The 17,344-nt window shown below is 34.9% G+C and overlaps 4 protein-coding genes across 7 annotated transcripts; 1 reads left to right on the top strand and 3 right to left on the bottom strand.

Annotated features, from left to right (window-relative positions):
* Positions 1–1,479: 1,479 nt before the first annotated feature.
* On the bottom strand, positions 1,480–2,592 carry LOC108809434 (heavy metal-associated isoprenylated plant protein 31). 2 transcript variants are annotated; one of them, XM_018581572.2, is made up of 3 exons: positions 2,434–2,592; positions 2,217–2,298; positions 1,480–1,853 (listed from the first exon to the last, which is right to left on the bottom strand). In XM_018581572.2, the coding sequence occupies exons 1-3, from the start codon at positions 2,437–2,439 to the stop codon at positions 1,519–1,521; spliced, it is 423 nt and encodes a 140-aa protein (XP_018437074.1). In that variant the 5' UTR covers positions 2,440–2,592; the 3' UTR covers positions 1,480–1,518. The 2 variants fall into 2 exon arrangements, with proteins under 2 accessions (XP_018437074.1, XP_018437075.1); XM_018581573.2 differs by having other exon boundaries at positions 2,438–2,499.
* A 2,859-nt stretch (positions 2,593–5,451) lies between these two features.
* On the top strand, positions 5,452–8,303 carry LOC108808925 (uncharacterized). The gene is made up of 6 exons (XM_018581031.2): positions 5,452–5,735; positions 6,051–6,658; positions 6,789–6,984; positions 7,257–7,321; positions 7,422–7,632; positions 7,776–8,303. Exons 1-6 carry the CDS (start codon positions 5,535–5,537, stop codon positions 8,139–8,141), a joined length of 1,647 nt encoding a protein of 548 aa, XP_018436533.1. The 5' UTR covers positions 5,452–5,534; the 3' UTR covers positions 8,142–8,303.
* Positions 8,304–8,622: 319 nt separating this feature from the next.
* Positions 8,623–11,003, bottom strand: LOC108813239 (oxalate--CoA ligase). Its single transcript, XM_018585733.2, has 5 exons — positions 10,747–11,003; positions 9,985–10,662; positions 9,535–9,904; positions 9,180–9,283; positions 8,623–9,007 (listed from the first exon to the last, which is right to left on the bottom strand). Exons 1-5 carry the CDS (start codon positions 10,948–10,950, stop codon positions 8,819–8,821), a joined length of 1,545 nt encoding a protein of 514 aa, XP_018441235.1. The 5' UTR covers positions 10,951–11,003; the 3' UTR covers positions 8,623–8,818.
* Positions 11,004–15,384: 4,381 nt separating this feature from the next.
* LOC108806232 (carotenoid 9,10(9',10')-cleavage dioxygenase 1) lies at positions 15,385–17,235 on the bottom strand. Of its 3 annotated transcripts, XM_056989605.1 has the most exons (8): positions 16,917–17,233; positions 16,589–16,832; positions 16,355–16,513; positions 16,212–16,282; positions 16,094–16,108; positions 15,862–15,973; positions 15,691–15,790; positions 15,385–15,556 (listed from the first exon to the last, which is right to left on the bottom strand). In XM_056989605.1, the coding sequence occupies exons 3-8, from the start codon at positions 16,460–16,462 to the stop codon at positions 15,453–15,455; spliced, it is 510 nt and encodes a 169-aa protein (XP_056845585.1). In that variant the 5' UTR covers positions 16,463–16,513; positions 16,589–16,832; positions 16,917–17,233; the 3' UTR covers positions 15,385–15,452. The 3 variants fall into 3 exon arrangements, with proteins under 3 accessions (XP_056845585.1, XP_018433787.1, XP_018433786.1); XM_018578285.2 differs by having other exon boundaries at positions 16,355–16,499; positions 16,589–17,235; XM_018578284.2 differs by having other exon boundaries at positions 16,589–17,233.
* Positions 17,236–17,344: the final 109 nt, after the last annotated feature.

Genomic DNA, 17,344 nt, shown 5'->3' with positions numbered 1-17,344 from the left:
ACAATTTTTTATTAAATCATACATTGAAAAAGTATAAAATGTATATTTCTGAAACATTTTTTTCCAGAACATACATCATTTTAGGATCGGAGGGAGTATATATATTCCCTTATATATTAACTGAGAAACAAATTCAACAATACAACATTGTTTTGTAGTTAGTGTCACCATGAGAATGAAAAAAATCTTAGAAAAATAGGTTGATCCATCTTAATTTATATTATAGTTTTTATTAAACTAACTATCAAATTGATATATAGTGTACAAAAAAAAGTTTCTTGCACTTTCCTTAAATAAAAGCTACATAGTTATCTAATATGATTAACGTATATATGACAATTAATTATTATGCATAATAAATATTTGATAACGTTTTTTGTATCTTAGCTCTTTTTTTGTTTGATTTATATTATTAAAAATATTAAAAAATCACACTAAGCATATAATAAAAAAATTAGATTTTTCTTATATGGTATATTTTGAATTTTTTTAAACGACTATAAATTATTAGAAATTTTAAAATACACTTAGAAATTTTGCGATCAATGTCTTAATTTGTCTTATTATAACAAGATACAAATGATCATAAAATTGTATTAATATAGATTTTTATTTAATAAATGTTCAAACTAAATATATATATATATATATATGTTCAATTAACGACTTAAAGCGAAAAAATGTGCTGCATCAATTCAGTCGTCTAGTTAAAACCTTCAAAACTATGTGGAAGATTAAAGTCAAAATAATTTGATTTTGGAAACATGGTGATAAAATCATTAAAATGGTTATTAGTGATGTTAAAGAAAAATATTTTTTTAAAAAAATTATAGAACCTGTTTTGTAATGAAAATTCACTTGATGACCAAATTACAGTTTTTATAGGTATAAAAGGGTGATAAAATTTCAAGTTCAAATCGATCAGGCTCATCATAAGTTCAAAATAAATTTTGGTCCACAATTACAATTATAAATGCTTAGTTCAATATATAAATGACTATATAAAGAAATCATAATTATATGCATATTAACAAAATCACACATAAACATATTTAATTTGTCAATGCTATATATTTATAATGTTTATTATATAAGTTCATCCTGCGCAAAACGTTATCCTAGTAACGGTAGTAACACATGAAACTGAATTATAAAAGTTTCTTATAATTTTATATAAAATTAATTTACAGCCCTTTCGATTAATTTTAAAATTTAGAATTCGTTTGGTATGTGGATTATAATGATGAAATATCATAGTTTCATTTTGAAGAACTCTATATAAAACAAGAAGTATTAGATTTACTTTCTCAATACAGAATGAAAAAAAAATCCCACAAAAAAAACAGAATCAAATGTGGACAAAGATGAACAAGTATTCGTGGTTGGCCACGGTAGATGTCTTAAATAGCACATGTACCAGATATTACTTAGCTCCCGTTGTGGTTTGGGGTTTGGAGTCACTCGGTTTTAAAAAAAAGGTGCAAAGAAAACATATTTATGTATATGTTGAAAAATAGATTACATAATGGTACAAGCGTGTGGATTATCATCACTAAACATCGAAGCCGCGATCTCATCGCCGGCTACGGCAACGGAGTAAACGGCTGGAGTGTGGAAGAAAGTGTGAACACCACCAGTGGGATCGGTACGGTGGGCATCGGAGTAATAGTGGTTGGTCACATAAGATGGATATTTATAGAAAGACGCAAAGTGGCTATTACCTAAGCGGTATGGCCACGGTTCAGCTGCCTTACCGGCCCGCCGTATTGCTTTCAATACCTTCTTCTCCTCTAACCTGTATCCTCGAGCTGTCACTTTTTGGCTTTCCATCTCTACTTCCACTTCTTCCACTCCTGCATGTTAACCAATTTTGAAATAACCAGAGAAATAGATTTTCAGTTTAGATCGGTTCTATGGTTAACTTTTCAAATCCGGATACGCGAACCAACCCAGTTCTTAATTTGGCCGAAAAGAATTTGTTTAGCCAAGTTAAAGAACCACAAAATACATTGGTTAAACTTACACAACATTGAAAATATAGTTGCATGCATAACGCATTCATATAAAATTTAGTTTTATTTTGTTTATTAAGATTCTTAAAAAAAACTGAAATTAATCAAAACCAACAAGAAGAAAGATTAGAATGAGTAAGCACTCATACTTTGAAATGAACTAAGCAGTATCAGATTGATTAAAACTCAAAAAGCTTTCAATACCTTTGAGCTTGAGTAGAGTCTTCTTAAGCTTAGAAGCACATCCTTCACAATCCAAGTTTGGAACTCTTATCTCCACTGTCATCTACAACACATATAACTCAGTTATATAAAATTCATATATTTTTATTTGTAGCGATGTATGTCTCTATATATTATATATACATGTAAATATTTGTGCAACTGTAAGAAAGAATATTGGAGTGGAGTAGAGACTCACCGACATGCTTACAAACTCTATTCAAGCTCAATTTCTTAGGAAAAGAAACTCCCTCCAAGTGTACTCGGTTATAGAGAAGGAAGCAGAATACAAAGGCTCCATATTGTGTATGCATATATATAGGTATATTATGTTATGTGTGGAAACTTAAATAATTTAAATTATTATGTCGATGACATTTTACTATAGTATTTGTTATTATAGAAATGGTTCTTGGGTTGTGAAATGGGGAGACAAGGGAAGAACACAGCACGCGTGAAATAGTAAGATAAAAGGCGTGAGCTTTTTTTTTTTTTTTTTTTTTTTTGCTAAAAAAGGCGTGAGCTTTTTGCCTTTAGGATTTCTTCTCTGCCATCCAAATCATATCCCTCTCACTCTCCTCAAGTCACTTATTAACCTGTATTTTTCTTTGTCACTCAATATTGGTTAGAGTTCTAGAAGTTAGAATGAAGAACCCGAAGTATAATAACCAGTCCGAGTCAAAACAATCATTAGATAAATGACTAAATAGACTCACGATTTTACAGTTTAAGTACTTAGCCAGCCATATCCATAACCATTGGGTACCATCATTTCATTTAAATGTATCCAGTTTATATGGATGTATCAAGGTTGATTATTGCTAAAGTAGTATAATGTTCGTGAGTAATATACATGCCCTACATGAATAATATGGCACCGCCAGATTTATAAACGCTAAATGGTTAGTTGAACTTGAAGTTGATAATAGAAGCAGTCCCTACTATAAAGAAAATATTATTTGTGAACCCTTCACTTTCTTATTTCAAAACTTATCATGTATATTATATATATAGACTTTAAAAAAGTAATAATGACCTTGAAATAATTGAGAAATCTCATTTCGGAAAATAACAAAAATCTAGAAACATATAAACTATATTATCTTTTGGTTTATTAAGTCCCTTAAGTCTATTAAATAAACTATGGATTTCTTGGAGTTGGAGGCATTATGAATCATTATATTACTGTTCCATAAAGATAATGACCTTTTTTTTGTTTTTAACAACTGATAGTGAACATCAAAGAGCGTTTCTGAGTACAATACAAAAAACGGATAGCAAACTCATTTCAAATATAGATACTCGACTTTCATCAATATCCTACTGAATATAGTTCTTTGTGAATAATATTGTGAAAATGAAATACTGTATGGTAGGTACATGCCAAAGGTGAGAGCGTAGGCTGTTTTTTTTTATGTGGTTTTTGTGATTAAGATAGGGACATAATATATTGATTAAGCATGATCTTTAATTCAAAATGTTCAAAGAGGGCACTCCTAGAAAGACTTTGTCATTCATGATTCATTTATTTGCCTTTCTCCATCATTATGTTCAGGCTGATTATGTTTCCATTTAATCAAAGGGGGAGCCAAGTTTATGGTATATGTAACCGTTTGTATTGACAATCCGCAATTGACGACAACATATCCCAAAAGTTATTGACACCCAATTATCCATTAACTTTGAAAAAGAACTAGTTCAAAAGATCTCATCTTAACACTTTTGTATATTAAAAGTGATATATAGGCTTCTGTTAAACCCTTTATTGAACAGTAAACTCCGACCAGGACAGCTCTATATATATGCAAGTGTCATGTCGTAACCAGATCGTCGACCAAAGCACTTGGAAAATAAACAAAAGGGTCCGTCCAGTTTCTCGAATCACATGTGTCTCTAGTGTACTTTTATTGTGGTCCAAAATCAGTGCTCGGATTTGTTAGTTGTTGCCACTTTTTTTATAGATAAACCAAACCGGAAAAGATAGACAATGTCATTTGATTGGTTTTGATAACCCATCTTTAAAACAACACAAAGGTTTTGGTATTTATTTTGGGCATGGGCCTAGTTCTGGAACTTGACCTTGATCTAGGTAGGCCTTATCATCGGTTTTCAATTTCAGTTTTAAACAAATAACAAGCATTGTGCATTGTGAAACAAAGGAAATCATAAAATGCTCAAAAAAAAGAAACAAAGGAAATCATCTAATCTATTAATTTAGGGATTATTTACTATTTGAAGTTCTCATTTAAATTTTGGACTCTTTCATAATTGTTGCTAGAATATATCATGCCTCCTATACAATGCAACCTACCAACTTAAATTAAACCAAATCTTAACCAACATAGATTAGTTAAACCTAACCAGTAACACTTTTATAATATTTTTGGTTAATCTCTTAATATAATTAGATCATATAAAACTGAACCACTCTTAAATCAACGAGTTCCATATCATTCCAGATATAAGAGAAAAAATATCCGACTCATTTACAACGTAAGCATACAAAGATCGTGTATGCTTATGCTCATTGATCTTCTAAAAACCAAATAATTGTGGCATAGACCAACATAGGCTCATGTTCGTATCACTAACTTTACTTCCATATATTTACTCTTCACCTACATCATATCACAACATATACACAGTTATACAAGAACATGATTTTTTTTGTTCAAACAACCAAATAATGGTGGCATATGGTCAGTAGATTTTTTAAATATGTTTTTTATATATTACATTTTACGAGACTATGTGTATAAGTTTTTTTTTTTAAAAAAGACATAACTATGTGTATAAGTTAAAAGGTAAAAGGTGTGACAAGGCAAATTATTATACTAAAAATGAAAGAAGATTAAATAAAAACTAATAACAAATACAATACAAATTATAACACTATTAAATTCTATATATATTTAATAAAATATTATATATATGTCTAATATGTATATATATATAAATGTTACATAAAATATATATAATATTATATACACATATTATATATACCATATATTATTAATTGAAATTTGACAAATCAATTTCCGCCCTTTAGGGCGGGTCCTAATCTAGTAAAACAATAAAGTAAGGACTTTTTGAGGTGCACACCCTTCAACGTCTTGCAAACATTAAAAAAGTAATTAATCAGTTTAACCAACCCTTTCATGTTTTGGTTCACATTATTTTGCTACTCTGTCCTTTCGTTTTCCTCACAAAAAGCTCTCTCTCTCTCTCTCTCTCTCTCTCTCTCTCTCTCTCTCATCTCTGACCTCTCTCATTTCACCTGTCGATCTCAAATTGTCTGGCATGCAACAGCAAGGAGGGACGATGAGGAACTCTCCGTCGTATGGGTCATCGGGAGGGCACTCTCGTCATTTCGACACCATCTGGTCTCCCCTCGTCAAAACCGGCGCCGTAGCTTCTAACAGATCCTACGCTTTCTTCTCCTTCTTCCTCTTCCTCCTCCTCGGCGTGTTTGTCACCACGCGCCTCCTACTCGATCCCTCCGTATGCACATTTTTATTACATTCTTTGTCTACTCTTCTTGTTCTGTTTCTTTCTAATTCTTCAAAACGACACTCCCTTTTGTCGTTCTCTCCTGGAAATTATTTTTCTCGTTGAACAATTTTGCCACGTGGAGTTTGATATTTTGGCGCCAGATTTGTCGTCTCACCATAACTTTTTTTTCTTGTCAAACGAAGTTACGGAGAGTTTAACACGTGTCTACGTAGGAACCTAATCACGTGATTAGTTCTAGTTAAATAACCGTCCACCGCTATTTACTAAAACGACTCAGTTATTTTTAACCTTTCTTCTGCGTAGGTGTTAATAGCTAAAGAAACGGCGATAGTGACGGAGACCCTAAAAACAACCGAATCCCCAAAATACCCTCAGTCGACTAAGCAAATAACGGAAAAGCCAAAAGAGTTCAAACTAAACTGCCCCGCTTTCTCGGACAACAACGCCACTTTAACTACTTGCCCAAGAGACAACTACCCGACGACGAGCTCCCTTCCGGAAGATGCATCCGGAAGATCTCCACCCGCCACGTGTCCAGACTACTTCCGCTGGATCCACGAGGACCTACGGCCGTGGGAGAAGACCGGGATCACGAGGGAGGCTCTGGAGCGCGCCAACGCGACGGCGAATTTCCGCCTGGCGATCATCGGCGGGAGGATATACGTGGAGAAGCTCCGAGAGGCCTTTCAGACGAGAGACGTGTTCACGATATGGGGATTCGTGCAGCTCCTGAGGAGGTATCCGGGAAAGATTCCGGATCTCGAGTTGATGTTTGACTGCGTTGACTGGCCGGTGGTGAAGGCGGCGGAGTTCGCCGGAGTTGGACAGTTGACGCCGCCGCCTCTGTTCCGTTACTGTGGGAACAACGAGACGCTCGACATCGTGTTTCCTGATTGGTCCTATTGGGGATGGTAAAAACACGCTTCTTCTTTCTTTCTTTCTTTTTTCTCTGTATCTTTTAAAATTTCACCACAGTAGTTTTGGATTTGACAAATGAAACCCTATAATTACTTCAGTGAGAGTTGCATTGGTTTTATATAGGGCTGAGGTGAATATAAAGCCGTGGGAGAGTCTGTTGAAAGAACTCAGGGAAGGTAACCAGAGGAGCAAATGGGTAGACAGAGAGCCTTATGCTTACTGGAAAGGGAATCCTACAGTCGCTGATACAAGGCTGGATCTCATGAAATGTAATCTCTCCGAGGGAGGGTATGACTGGAAAGCTCGTTTGTACCAACAGGTGATTGAATCCATGCCACCAATTTTCACAAATGTTCTTGTTCTATGATTCAACTACTTGACATCCCCTGCATTGCATGAAATGTTAAGCGGAATCTAGTGGCGTGTTAGCAACTTTAGTATGACCTTGTTGGCATTTAAAGGGGCTCTTCTCTTCGGACATTAATTGCTTTTAGTGGAGTAACATTAGCAGTTATGTCTGTATTTGATTAACAGAGGTTGATCCAGTATTGAAATTGTTGGAGATTAAGATAGTGCTGTATCTTGGTGTAGGACTGGGTCCGGGAATCAAAGGAAGGTTACAAGCAATCAGACTTGGCAAGTCAATGCCATCACAGGTAATAATAGCACGTCAACTTTTTTTACTTTTAGAGAGAAACCTTTTGCATTACTTTTGGGGTTTGTAAGAAATGGCTTAGCAATAAACTTGTTATGCAGATACAAGATTTACATAGAAGGGTCAGCTTGGTCGGTGAGCGAGAAGTACATTTTGGCTTGTGACTCGGTGACATTGCTGGTGAACCCTCATTACTACGATTTCTTCACACGAGGTATGTTACCTGGTCAACACTATTGGCCCGTCAAGGAAGACGACAAATGCCGCTCCATTAAATTCGCCGTCGATTGGGGCAACCAGCACAAGCTAAAGGTAATAAGACATTACTTAAAGCGAGTTCTTGTATGCAAAGTAGACTGAAACACACACATGTCTTCAACCTACACACCTTCGTTAATGTTTGATTAAATATCGGTTCTAAGTATTATCTTGGACTGTTTTATTTTCTATACCAGGCACAGGACATAGGAAAGAAGGCGAGTGAATTTGTGCAGCAAGAACTTAAGATGGACTATGTGTATGATTACATGTACCATCTCTTAACCCAATACTCTAAACTCCTCCGTTTTAAACCCGAGATTCCTAAGAACTCCACGGAGCTCTGCTCAGAGACAATGGCCTGCCCCAGGGATGGAAATGAGAGGAAGTTTATGATGGAATCACTTGTGACCCACCCTGCAGAAACTGGTCCTTGCACCATGCCGCCTCCTTATGATCCGGCGTCCTTTTTCTCGGTTCTGAAAAGGAGACAGAGCACGAGTAGAAGAATCGAACAGTGGGAGAGTAAGTACTGGAGGAAGCATAACCAGACTGGTTCGTAAAATTAGTTAGATTCGCCTTAAAAAAAAAGTTTTTGTTGTGTAGAGAAAAGGCGCTTGGATATATAAACCATCGATGTTTTTATTCTGCCATGAAAATGTTAAACAATCGGACGAATTATTTCTCAGAACTGTTATCGTTGATGAAGTAATAGTAGTAAATAATAGTCCTATAATCTTATGTGGATCAAATGTTAGAAGTATCAAACAAAAACTAGCTATCTAAGATGGTAGCATAAATTATATTTTCTTCAGCATGACAGAAAAGAAAATAGTGAAAGCCACCATTCCATTATTGTTCTATAGGTACGTGTCATTTTCATGTCGATATAAATATAAAGCGTATTGGTCTTTTCCTTGGACTTGTCCGTTTTGGCAGTACGCTTTTAGTTATCAAATTGGCCACTGCGCACTAGCTCAAGAGCATCTTACATTCTTAGCAAACAACGCACCGAGAAAAAGAAAAAAATAAACTCTCTTCAAATACGACCAACTATTATCAACTTTATTTCCAATTTTATTATTACATGTTCACTTTTAATCATGATAACACATGAAACTTCGTAACATACAAACCCCGAAAGGGAAAAAAAACAAAGAGAGAGAGAGCAAAACCACTTGAGTAACAAGCTACGACTCAACACCGACGGATTCCAGTAAGATGGTGTAGAGTGTTTTATTTAGGGTTTTTCGAGGAAATGCTGGGCGACGATACGGCGCTGAATCTTACCGGAGGCAGTTTTGGGGAGGTTATCAGTGATGAACACTCTCTTTGGCACCTTGAAAGCTGCCAAATTCTTCTTACAGAACGTTTTTATGTCCTCTTCGGTCACTGTTGTTCCTTCTCTTGGAATAACCGCACAGTTAATCTGATTAACGACCAAAACAGGAACAAAAAAGCACTCAGTTATCAACCGATCTAAACACCTATCAACACATTAATGATGCAAATTCGCAAGATGCTCATGATTAAGTAGAGGACAATCTATCTGTATAGTCTTAAGTTGATAATAGAGGAGCTAAAGCACAGGTTTTGCTTACCTCTTCTCCATATTTCTCATCAGGAACCCCGAACGCAACTCCTTGAGAAACATCAGGATGAGTTAAGAGCACTGAGTCCACTTCAATTGGGGATATTTTCTCACCTGAAAACGGAAACTGAAATTCTAAGTAATAGACAAAATACTGCACATGATAGCCACTTTCTTTGACTAGTTTCTACTAGTACATCTTTTCTAAGTTCTTATTTGTTGGGCGTTTCTCTTTGACACGTCTAACCACGCCACCGAGACTATGCAAAATACAAAGCTTAGTTCATCTAAACTGCTTAACATAGACTAGTAGTTTTGTGGAACAATAAAGACGTCACACAGAGAGTAAAAAAAAAAAGACTCACCTCCACGGTTAATAAGCTCTTTGATCCGACCCACCAGATGCAAATACCCATCAGAATCAAAGTAACCAATATCACCTGTGTGGAACCACCCAAACTCGAAACCCGCCTTGTTGGCCTCCGGGTTGTTCTTGTAACCCTTTGTCACATTTGGGCCTCTAATACAAACCTCTCCCTTGCTATTCGGCTCTTGTATCTCCCCTTGCTCATTGAGGATCGCCATTTCTTGACCCACCGGTTTCCCAACAGACCCAGGCTTGTGTGGACCTTCCTCCGGCAAAGGATTAGAACTCATCAGGTGAGTTGCTTCCGTCATAGCATAAGCCTCTAGAACCGGTGCTCCAAAAGCTTCCTCAAGCCTGGACAATATCACCTGGACAAACAAAACCATTACTTTGCCGAACAATCTGTCCTGTATGAATATGTACAAATGCGTCAAAAAATTAGCCTTACCGGAGCCAAAGAAGCACTGCAACTCCTGATGAACCGAAGTTTAGGGTACTCCGGCTCAGGCTGGCTCGCATGACGGTCCAATATGATCTGATGAATGGTGGGAACAGCAGTATACCACGTGGCGTTATACTTCTTCATGTCTGCCCAAAACGTCGTCGCAGAGAATCTACCAGCAGCTGGTAGAGTCACAGCCGCGCCAGCTCCAAGCGAGCTGAGCAACCCAGCTAACAGTCCATGAACGTGGAACAGAGGGAGAACAATCACAGTCGAATCAGACTCGGTGAGCTTGTAAACCGATTTAATGTTCTTGACGGATGAAACAAGATTCAGCTGCGTGAGGGGTACGCCCTTGGGACGGCTCGTGGTGCCGGAAGTGTGGAGGAAGAGAGCCGGATCGTCGGGGCTGTTAACGAGCTCGGAAGCCGAGTCGGCGACCGAGTCGGAATCGGCGACGGAGAGAGAAAGATCCGAGTCGGCGTCGAGGAGCGTGGCGGTGGCGTGAGAGATGCTGAGCTTCGAAGCTGCTTCTTGAGCCGGAGCGTTGCCTTCTTTGGAGGTTAGTAACAGCTTCGAATCCGAATCCGAGAGGTAAAACTCGAACTCCTCCGCCGTGTACGCCGCGTTCAACGGCGCCGCCGTGGCTCGAGCTCTTATCACCGCCAGAAACATAATCACAAACTAAGAAACAAAAAAAAAATCAAAATCAAACTCGAATCATCCGAAGTAGGAAACTAGGCGTAACGCGGCGGCGCGTTGGTTTACCTCGACGGTGTTGGGGAAAGTGAGAGCCACGACATCGCCTGGTTTGATTCCGGCGGCGGAGACGAGGCGTGAAGCGGCGCGTTCGATTAGATCGTTGAGACGCGCGTGAGTTAGGTCGAATTTTCCGGAAACTGAGAGCGCTCGCCGATCGGGGAATTTCTCGGCGACGTTCTTCAATAAGCCGGTGAGTGTATCGCTATCCATGGTTTGAGACAGAGACGAGAAAATGTGATGGTAGATGAGAGAGAGGAACTGCGATATTTATAAATTTATATCCTAGTTATTTATATGTAGGAGCTTGAAAATGAGGCTACGTGGCATCATCGTAACGGCTTTGCTCATGATCGTGTGGTTCGATTATCTCTGTCTACCTAAATTATCTTGTCTGGGGCAGTCGCTGGCTGTTTTGTCTCTACTATTAGACCGACGTTACGGTTTTTGAAGAGGTTTTTATTGGCTTTTCTGATTTCCGGTATAGACCCTGAACCGAACAGCTAAACCCGACTTTAGCTTCTTTTTTTTTTTTGTCGATCAGAACCTGTCGAGATAACATCACAATATGTTTCAGGGGAAACCCGACTTTAACTTACTGTGTGCTTTTTGCCTAATCGATTAACGATCGATTAGTTATTTCATAAGATTACAAAATACTTTGATTTTTTTTATTTGGTATGATGAAGTTTTTGGTAAGATACTTTGATTTTTTCCTTGGTAATAATATGTTGAACCAAAACTACAACACATACATACACGTTTAAAACATCATAGAAAACATCTATAAGTCAAAAGCATTACACTACAGTATTTGACTGCGAAGATAGTTTATCGTGTTTCTGAAGAAATCAAAAATAAAAATATTTTGTTATATTATATTTTTTGACCTATTACATTTTTTCTCACTGTGTCTAGTGAACAAAAGCTTTAAACACCAAGCAAAAGGTGATACAAAAACATTCTACTACCTATTTTTCAAGTTTAGGAAGCATACATGGATTATAGGCTTATAGCTCTACTAAAAATAGATAATCTAATGAGTCCTTAATCATTGTACGGGCTTCTTGACATGTGATTGTGACTCAGATTACCTATCAAAGATGCTTCTGCGTAGCACTGATCACATTTATAATATGAATTAAAAAGAAGATAACATTAAGAAATGTTGATGGGTGGGATGATAAACCGATTGTACGCACTTTGAAGTAGATTTCTTTAGAGTTCTCGATTGTTGACAAAAAAAAGCTTCTTAAAAACTTTTGTGTTGAAGTTATCAATTTTGTGTTGTCCATACTATCCAAAATGAGATCTATATAATATAATTTCGAGCAAAATATATATACAATATAATATCATTTTGAAGTTATCAATTTTGTGTTGTCCATACCATACAAGTTATTATATTACTTTATTAAATGTTCTAGTTATAATTCATCAAATTCTCGGATATATATGTATATATCAACTCCAATTATGGCCACAAAATTTCGGCGTGTAGTTTGGATATATGTTCTTAGTTAATTTATAGTATATGAAAAAGTCGCTTTCGTTTCTTGTGACCAAACATGGTCTTCATATACTTTTTCAAAAAAAAAACATGGTCTTCATATAAGCCATCACGGCACCACCTAAGAATTTGATTTGTGTTTGTTCTCCTTACGTAACAGTGTCAGTTATGTCGATCATAATAAAACTAGCATGTACCCATGCACTATATAAAGTTTGACGTATTACATAGAAACAGTACAGTTCTGTATGTGTAATTTGTCATGATAGTGATGAAGACATAGTTTGGTGATTTGTGATCGTCATCTACTCTATTAAAATAGAATCCCAAATTTATTTACCACTGAAACTCTCATTTAAATTTTAGATTATTTTAAATTTGTTAATATGTTATTTAACTAATGGACCCTTTCAAATTAGTTAAATTATAATTATTATTATAAGCTACCAAAATTATAGGACCTGACAACTTAAATAAAACCAAAATTAAATCTATTTAAACTTAACCAATCTCATAATCCAAAATTAACAATACAAAAACAAAACCCACGGTTTTCTATAATTACATTCAATACAAGAACCATAAATAGACCTCTTTTTTTATATATATGATCATATCTACTTATCTTAGCGATCATAAATTGCAACATAAAACATTAGATCACTTAATATTTTAAGCCATCTTTCATCATGATTCTTTTTTTTTTTGCTTAAATTTGGATCATGATTCATGTTTAAAAAGATAGTTTGTTGTTAAATTTCCTAAGGAGACACGTTACAAGTAGCTTACCTTCCCGAAAAAGACTATTGGGCTCAATTTCCTTTTTTATTAAACTAATAAGTTTTCAAATAATGGACCGATTTTGTTACAACAATTATAGAGCTTTTACAACATAAATGGGTCATAACGTCTAACATTTATTTTTCATTTGGACCCTATTTATATTTTGAGATTTAACAAAAAAAAATGTCAAATTATATTATATATGTCAAAAATGTAAAACAAATGTATATTATATTCTAATGTTATATTAGAAAAATAAGTATATAACAAAAGTATAATACCCATAAAATTTAATGATTTTAAATTATATAATAAGCTCATAACTTGAAATTATATAATATACTATAAAATATATTAATCTATCTCACAATTTTGCCAAACTTATTATCTTAAAAGTAAGTCCATACAATGTTTGCTCCAAAAATGTCAGATCTTTTTACCAACAAAATTACTTATAAATACATCATATTTATTTGTTAGATAGTTTAATGAAATACTTTAAATAAAAAAAAATTAGTGAAAGGAATTCAAAAATACATTTATATATCTACTCTATTAAGTTACAAACAAAACATCTAACATTAGAAACAAACACCATACAACATTGAGTCATGACCACACAAAAACCAACATGTACAAAATATTAGTTAACAACATCACAATTCAATATTTCTATTATATAAAATTCAATTACATAAAACTATTCTATACATATATATATATCACTAAATATAATTTCGATAGAATAATATCCGCACTTGTAAAGCGCGGATCCGAATCTAGTTAGTATTTAAATTTGAGTTCTGTATAATTCGTGTTATTGACAAACTTTGGTAAATTGTTTTATTGAAATTTGATGTTAGACTTATTAGTTAATATATAATAGTGTGCACATAAAAATAAATTGTTTTCCCCATATTATAGAAAACTAGAGTTTTTATTCGCGCTACGCGCGGAAAATAAGTTTAATCAAATTATGTTTTAGGATTGAAATATTATAATAATATTAAGAATTTATTTGGTAAGTTTAATTAAGTTTTGATTGGAAGTTGACATTTTTATAAGTTTTTTCATAGTTGGAAATATAAAATTTGTGAAGAAATAGATGAAGATAGATTCGGATGCACTTATTAAGTCGAAGCATAATATATTATTTGGTGGGATAGGAAGAAAAGGAAAAGAAAGTGGTTGGAATATGTAGCTTTGATTTGTCTTCATGTTTTTGTTTCGTTGAATATGTGAAGTTGCGGTTGAGTTAATTCTTTGGTTGACATTGTATTCGTCCTTTGAAGTGCTTGATGTATTTGATTGAATTGTCAAAATAAAAAATTTGTTGCTAGTGAAGAAGCAAGTTGAAGTTTTCCAATTGTTAATTTTTTTTTCTTGATTTGTATGTGAATTCTTATTTTTTCACAATTTTTTACTTATTTTTTTATTCTAAATTTATAATAGTCGCTTTCCTTTCAATTCAAATTAGCATTTTACCATTGTTATGCTTTATTTATTGTATATATGAAGAAATTTCGTATCAAATTCGTTTATTTTGTTGTATAATAGGTTGCTATTATATAAAACCAATAATGCGTAAGATGATTAATATGATAAATATGAGGAATTGATATTGGAGTTATTTTTACACCAGTTACTAATCTAAAACTCTAATATACTACTCCTTCTGTTTAAAATAATATATTTTTACAATTTTGACACATATTAATAAAATATAAAAATATTTTTGTGATTTTATATTTCTTATATCGAGAAAACGTGTTTAATAAAACGCAGTGGACAATCAAACCATTTGATTTGATTTTAAATAAAAATATAAAATTTAACAGCATTCAATCGACTTCATCGATAAAATATATATCCACAATCTTTCATTTTTACTAAGCTTCAAACTTTCAAAAGATGCAACGTCACTAACACAAACTCTGTTAATAAAAAATATGCTGTGTGCAATTGAGATACTAAAAAATAACTAAAAAAATAAAGCACTATTAAGTTGTTCAAAAAAAAAAAAATAAAGCACTATTACTACTTGTCTTCTCATACTTGAAAATAAGACACGAATTTGATATTATATAATATTTCAGATGATTAATATTATTGTATTATTATATAAATATATAATAAATTTATTAATTGATTGATCCATTATTTAGCAACACCGAAATAAATATTTTTTACCGGTGTCCAAGTAAAGTTTAAAATATTGACACTATAGTTAAATTATGTACTACTTTTTATTTTAATAGTATTTTAATTTCTTATAATTATTAATTCTTTTCTTGTATATATATATATATATATTTCATTTAAATATAACAATCTTTTGCAAGATCTTTGTTACTTGAGTGAGGAGAACCAAACTTGAATCTGAATTTTAGTTGTTTTCTGATACGTAGTGTAACGATATATATTATATTACTTCGTCGACAAAGAACTTGGGCATTTGCAAAATGTATTTCTGTTTACATACTTCCTTCTGTGCTCCTAATATAGAAAGCCAAGTAACAGCACAACCTGGAAGAGAAGACATATGAAAGCGATCACAGTGATGAACATTAGGCAAAGATTAAGAAACTGAAAGAGAGAGAGAATTAAAGGAAAAATAGGAGCTAGGAGAGAAAGTAAAAGGGAAGAAGCGAGCAACCAACCAGTTCCATGTCCATAAGAGACGTCCAATACATTAAGTTTGGTTCTGAGCTGTTGCAGATAGACCATGAGCAATCCGAGAAAACCCTTAAGGTCCCCAATCTGTAAGAAGTAAAAGAAGACGAAATGATCCCACAAATGGTAAGTATATATATTCATAAGATCTCTCTAACCTTCATGAATTTGGCAGCTCCGAAAAACTCTTCCTGCTTGAGGCGTGATGTCTTAACATATCGAGAAACATAAGTTGCTTTCCCATCTTTGATGCGTACACCATGTATCATCCTGCAGTATTAAGGTGGGTGAGACATGAAGTAAGATTCGTGTGAGATTAACGAAAGATAGAGAATAAGCAGCAGCCCCTAAGTTTTGATGAGAAGATGAAACAATAAAGAGTTGGCGTACCCATCTCCATCAAACCTGAAAATAAGAAAGGGAAGCAATAATAAGAAAGGAAGCCACCACCACTAACATGATCATCGTGCATAAAAAAAAGAATAATTGGAAGAAGAGAGAGACGTGCCAGTGATATCCAGCGACGGAATCAAACTTGGGATTTGGACCAACCCTCACAAATTCACCATTCAAGCATTCCTGGAGACTCAAATTAAAGACGATTAGAACCTTGGTAAAAGGATGATGGAGTGTAAAGAGAGTTGACTTAACTGGAAGAAATCCATGGACGACAGGGAGATCCTTGACCGGGGGAGTTTCATCGCGGACAGGAGCGAAGTTGCCGGAGAGGTAGTGGAGAGGGAGAGAAGCATCGTGCATGAGCTTCACTATAACTCTCTCCACAAGATCGAGAAGCCTAGAGGACAAACCCTTGGAGGGTTGGGTCCAAAACGTAAGATCTAACAGAGGATCTCAATGATCAAAAGGACGAATTTGGAATCTTACTTTAGTTTATGTTGAATCTCCGTGGCTGAAACTCTAATGCTGAGGTTTTGCTTGAGCTTTGTGTTTGTGTTTGAATCCTATTATGTGTCCACCTATCCGGTTTGAACTCGAAACAACAATCTCCCAGTGTCGATCTCATCCTCCCAACCATCAAAGACGATCCCAACCAACTTGTCGCCCTTCACGCCCCGCTTGAATCACTCCGGCACCGAATGATACAGCCTCCGTGCAGCCGATAAAGCCTCTTTAGGAAGACAAAGAGAGCCCAAAGAAGTGAGAGCTTGCGATTGTAAAATCAATCTTTCAGGTTTGAATTCCAAGCAATAACCTCCCCGAGTCGACCTCATCCTCCCCACAGATTAAATTAAAAACATCAAAAACAACATGGTTAAAGAAAACGACTACCACGAACGTTGCAATAGATTCACAGATTTTGAAACCAACTGGATATGATTAACGACTTTGTGGAATAGGTGGAGAAAAAAGGAAGGTGGAACGAAATCGTGTGATCTAAAGAAAAGAATAGAGGTGAGCGTTGAATGTTTGAGAGTGGGGTTGTGATAAATACAGAGAAGAAACGGTGATTTGTATGGATCTGAAACAAAGACACGAAGTGGAAGAGACGGCAACCATAGTTGGGTTTATAAAAAAAAAGATTTACGACGCCATTTAAGTTGGTGATATGTGGGCCTGTAGAATTTGTATGAGCTCATACGTTTGACCCAATTTAATTTGTGAAGAGTGAATAATTAATTG

This window comes from Raphanus sativus, chromosome 6 (assembly GCF_000801105.2).
Source record: "Raphanus sativus cultivar WK10039 chromosome 6, ASM80110v3, whole genome shotgun sequence".
Classification (NCBI taxonomy): domain Eukaryota; kingdom Viridiplantae; phylum Streptophyta; class Magnoliopsida; order Brassicales; family Brassicaceae; genus Raphanus; species Raphanus sativus.
Note: the sequence above shows the minus strand (reverse complement) of the source record. Positions and strands in the feature narration are given on the sequence as shown.

Excerpts from the sequence above, each read along its gene's own strand:
- LOC108809434 (XM_018581572.2), bottom strand. Across the intron at positions 1,854-2,216 it reads GACTCTACTCAAGCTCAAAG|GAGTGGAAGAAGTGGAAGTA; the intron begins GTATTGAAAGCT and ends GTTAACATGCAG.
- LOC108808925 (XM_018581031.2), top strand. The coding sequence starts at position 5,535 with ATGCAACAGCAAGGAGGGACGATGAGGAACTCTCCGTCGTATGGGTCA. Across the intron at positions 5,736-6,050 it reads GCCTCCTACTCGATCCCTCC|GTGTTAATAGCTAAAGAAAC; the intron begins GTATGCACATTT and ends TCTTCTGCGTAG. Across the intron at positions 7,322-7,421 it reads GCAAGTCAATGCCATCACAG|ATACAAGATTTACATAGAAG; the intron begins GTAATAATAGCA and ends CTTGTTATGCAG.
- LOC108813239 (XM_018585733.2), bottom strand. The coding sequence starts at position 10,950 with ATGGATAGCGATACACTCACCGGCTTATTGAAGAACGTCGCCGAGAAA. Across the intron at positions 9,905-9,984 it reads GCAGTGCTTCTTTGGCTCCG|GTGATATTGTCCAGGCTTGA; the intron begins GTAAGGCTAATT and ends TTGTTTGTCCAG. Across the intron at positions 9,008-9,179 it reads ATGAGAAATATGGAGAAGAG|ATTAACTGTGCGGTTATTCC; the intron begins GTAAGCAAAACC and ends GTCGTTAATCAG.
- LOC108806232 (XM_018578285.2), bottom strand. The coding sequence starts at position 16,462 with ATGCACGATGCTTCTCTCCCTCTCCACTACCTCTCCGGCAACTTCGCT. Across the intron at positions 16,283-16,354 it reads TCGTCCATGGATTTCTTCCA|GAATGCTTGAATGGTGAATT; the intron begins GTTAAGTCAACT and ends TTGAGTCTCCAG. Across the intron at positions 15,557-15,690 it reads CTCTTATGGACATGGAACTG|GTTGTGCTGTTACTTGGCTT; the intron begins GTTGGTTGCTCG and ends CTTCTCTTCCAG.